A 3,820-nucleotide genomic window follows, 5' to 3' on the forward strand; every position below is an offset into this window, starting at 1 on the left:
TGATGGGAAGAGTTAAAATAGTTTTTATGATATTTAAATCTGCTCAACATACCGCCATCTTGGTTTTTTTGTATCACGAAGTTATTATAAACAATGAAACTTGGTTAGTTTGCTTTTTGGATAAACAAAACAATGAATATTAAAATGATACATAAAATAAAACATATTAAAAACATTTATACATCAAAATATACTATTTACTAAAAAAGAGCATATTACAATATATACCTCCAAGAAAGGAGGTAGGGAAAAAAACATATAAAATATTTATATATGTAAATAAAAAACACAGAAAAAAATAAATGTATTATATATAAAATTACATGTAAATATCTCTAAATTTTTTTTATGTTCTATTAGAACATAATAGAGGACTAATTAACAGACAAGAATCAACCTATAGGTTTACGATGAATCGTGAAAAGTTGAAAAGGGTTAAGACGATTGACAACTATAATTTAACTAGGCATCTAAGTCCACTCCAGTTTTATAAAGCAAACCCATACCCAATCTAGCTATACAAAAAGATACTATAAACTCTCTAAAACAATATAGAATAATTCCATGGTTGCAATTTCACACTGAACTATCATTGATAAATAAAGAAATAGAGAAATACTTCTTAAGTAGTACACACACTGTCCCCCACAGAGGCGACCTCCGTATAAATTGGACCAGCGGTACACTGTCGTCAAAGCGATAGTAGCATATATGCAAGAAGTCTTTAATTGCGTGTCTAAACTTCAATAGAATTTAATATTTAGTTAAAATTTCTTTTAATAAATATTATCATATAAATAATGAGAGAACTCAAATAAAATTGTGGTGGCAAGATTAACGTCTTCAGCAGCAATAGTTGACGTTTGCTAAGAGAGTGTTTGAAATAGGTTTGCCACTGTCGAAATTATTATCAACATTTTTATTTCTTTAGTATATTTCTTTTTAATTATAATTCATTTAAAGTTTCATTATTTTACATTTGTTTTAGTGGCAAACCCATTTGAAACCTCTCGCCATATGATCAATTACAATTAATTAATTATGAAGAACTTGTGTGTTGTTATCTAAAAAAACTGAACGTTATGTTAACAATAATTATGAATGTTTTGTTATATATGTCAAGTGTAAATATTGTTGTATTGACAAATAAAGAACGTAACTAAAGAGTCATCTTTATAGTTACACAGGAACACACACTAAAAAATTATGATAGGATTATTTTTGAAATCTTCAAAAGGGACGCTTTACCATATATTTAAAAAGATTATAATGCAAAATAAAGAACATACCTCAAATTCGGTGTGATTTTCATTATCTTTTTCCAAGTTAGAAATAAAGTCATCAGGAACTATAAATGATGTACTACTGTTCTGAAATAACAAAAAAAACATTTTCTTTTAAATCTTAGGGCAGTTAGTTATAAAGATATAAAAAATAATTAAAACAAATGAAAATTCCAAATCATATAGTTCTTAGGAAATAACTTACTCGCTCTGGTAGAAGCCCAGCAGGCCCTGGAAATTTCCGTAATCTAACATTTCTTGTAAACGAATCAGTTTTAAAACCTTTGGGACTAATAACTCGGGACACATCTGCGTATGAAAACAATACAAGAATTGATGATATGTAAACTTATAAAGTACATCATGCTCAGTTAAGAGTCAAATATTTACCTATTTTGGATCTTGGATCAGATTTTTTTGGTGAATTTACAACACTGAACAAATCATTTTCGTTTGACTTCCATAGTTCTAAGAATTCAGCATTATTTTTTTCAACTTGTTGCTTTTGGTTTGTATAATTACTTTTGGAAGATTCAAGATTTTTTAAGTCTTGAAAAGGTTTATTAATAATTTGCTGTCCATTGTCAGAGCCACCCCTGAATGCCTTATTTGTAAGATTTTTGTCTGTAGTAGTCTCAAAAGCATTACTTAGGAAATCCTTTAAAAAAGAAAAAATATATATCAGAATAATTGAATGTTGAAAATCTAATATTATTTTAGTATACCATAAAAAGAGTTCTTAATTTTTACTTTATTATTTTAGCAGATTGTATCACTGCTACAAGTACTTGATTGCTGTTTTTTTTATTAAATTTTATTTTTTATTTTAAATATGATAAACAAAATTTACTATCATGATTGATGAACTGAGTATCAAGATAGTTTTCCTCTCACATTAACTATGTAAAAAGATTTCTTATACATAAATTCTAAAGTGAACTCTTTTCGGCAACCATTCTTATAATGCCATCCCAGCAAAACAAGATAATGAAATAGCCGATATATGTACATATTTATTTATGTATATATGTATATATATATATATTTGTAATGTCTTTTTCTTTGTTCCAAGAGGTAAAAAAAAAACTCTTTTCGGTACTAGTTAACAAGTTTAACTCCCACATAACAGATGAGAGCGTACTCAATTGAATATGAGTATACAATTTGTATACATAAGTTAATACTTATATAAAAAAAAATTGCATAAATCTATAAAATGAGATAAAGTTGCACTATTGCTGTTATAACCTAACACCACGAAGTGTTCTGTATTTATACAAATATACAACAGACCTCAACTGAAAAGGATACGTTAGGGGTTTGTTCAACACTTGAGTAAGCAGAAGTCAACAGATATGATTCAATTAAAGCAGTAATGATAATATTGTGGCTTATAACTTCAAATAACAGAGCATTATGAATAAGTGATTACATGCACACCTGCCGAGTTGGAGTGACACTTGTGAACTGTTGATCTTGTCTATACTGAGAAGACACATTATATGTAAAACACCAACTAAAACACAAGTCTAATAATTAATAAGTGGTCACGGTTAAAGTAAATTGGTGAAGAATTCTTGAGGAGAACTGGTAAATAAAGTCATCCAGATCATGTTCATGATCTATCCTCCGTTATAAAACTGTCTAACTTAAGAAAAAATTAATTATAGGGCTCATATGAAGCATAACACTACATAAACAATAATCCATCGACATTCAATAATTATTGAGAAAACACAAACACCTAGATTCTCTCATACATGAATAAAACATTAAGTGATGTTTTAACTTCAAAGAGTTCAAATCAATATAGCCCATACTTTTTTCTAAAGAGGGATGTTGCATCGAGCAAAATACTGAACTACAGTAAGTCAATATTAATGCAGAAAATTGAACAGCGCAAACTCTTACAATCACAGCACTGTTCATATTATCTTAAAAATTAACTAAACACGTTTATTATGAACTGGATCCACTGCTACACTCTTCTGACATAAGTGACAGAACTTACAAGAGCCTTGAGTGGATAACATACAAAATATGAAGGATTTAACAAGGTAAGCTACTAAAACATGTAAATAATTCTTATAAGTAAGCATAAATGCTTTCAGTAGCTAAAATCCATTGTAATAATCATTATAAGTAATGTTACAATGTTTAAACTTATTACCTCATCAACATCAAAATCTTCGTCTAAGGTGAACATAGCTACCAGCAAAATCTTACATAATAAGGCATTGTTCCTTTCTATGATTTTCGTAGGGATAAAGTTTTGAACTCAACCTAAAAATTACCTAATAAACATTATTATTTAAAAGACATTTTGATGTACAAAAATCACATGAAATGGAGGGAATTCCCGGCACTGCCAACCCTTGAAAACCGAAATAAATATAGTAATCCTAAATTAGATAATTAACTTATCTTGAAAACAAAGCAAAAATTCCTTCATATTTATTCAGGGATTATCTAATCTGATAGCCATCGAATAGTTATAAAAAGTTGTTTCAAAAATCTTGGATTCATCTTGTATGAAT

General features: G+C 28.2%; 1 protein-coding gene across 1 annotated transcript in view; it reads right to left on the reverse strand.

Moving 5' to 3' along the window:
• LOC106688018 (uncharacterized) overlaps positions 1–3,741 on the reverse strand; it is a 12,565-nt gene extending 8,824 nt beyond the window's left edge. Inside the window, exons 1-4 of the mRNA XM_067050307.1 lie at positions 3,454–3,741; positions 1,674–1,941; positions 1,489–1,592; positions 1,290–1,370 (exon numbers count right to left, since the gene is read on the reverse strand). Of these exons, the coding sequence (XP_066906408.1) occupies positions 1,290–1,370; positions 1,489–1,592; positions 1,674–1,941; positions 3,454–3,489 (489 nt within the window). The 5' untranslated portion in view covers positions 3,490–3,741. The remainder of the gene's footprint in view (positions 1–1,289; positions 1,371–1,488; positions 1,593–1,673; positions 1,942–3,453) is intronic.
• Between the last annotated feature and the right edge of the window lie 79 nt (positions 3,742–3,820).

Source organism: Halyomorpha halys, unplaced genomic scaffold (genome assembly GCF_000696795.3).
Source record: "Halyomorpha halys isolate HHAL.00 unplaced genomic scaffold, Hhal_1.1 Scaffold1040.1, whole genome shotgun sequence".
Taxonomy (NCBI): Eukaryota; Metazoa; Arthropoda; class Insecta; order Hemiptera; family Pentatomidae; genus Halyomorpha; species Halyomorpha halys.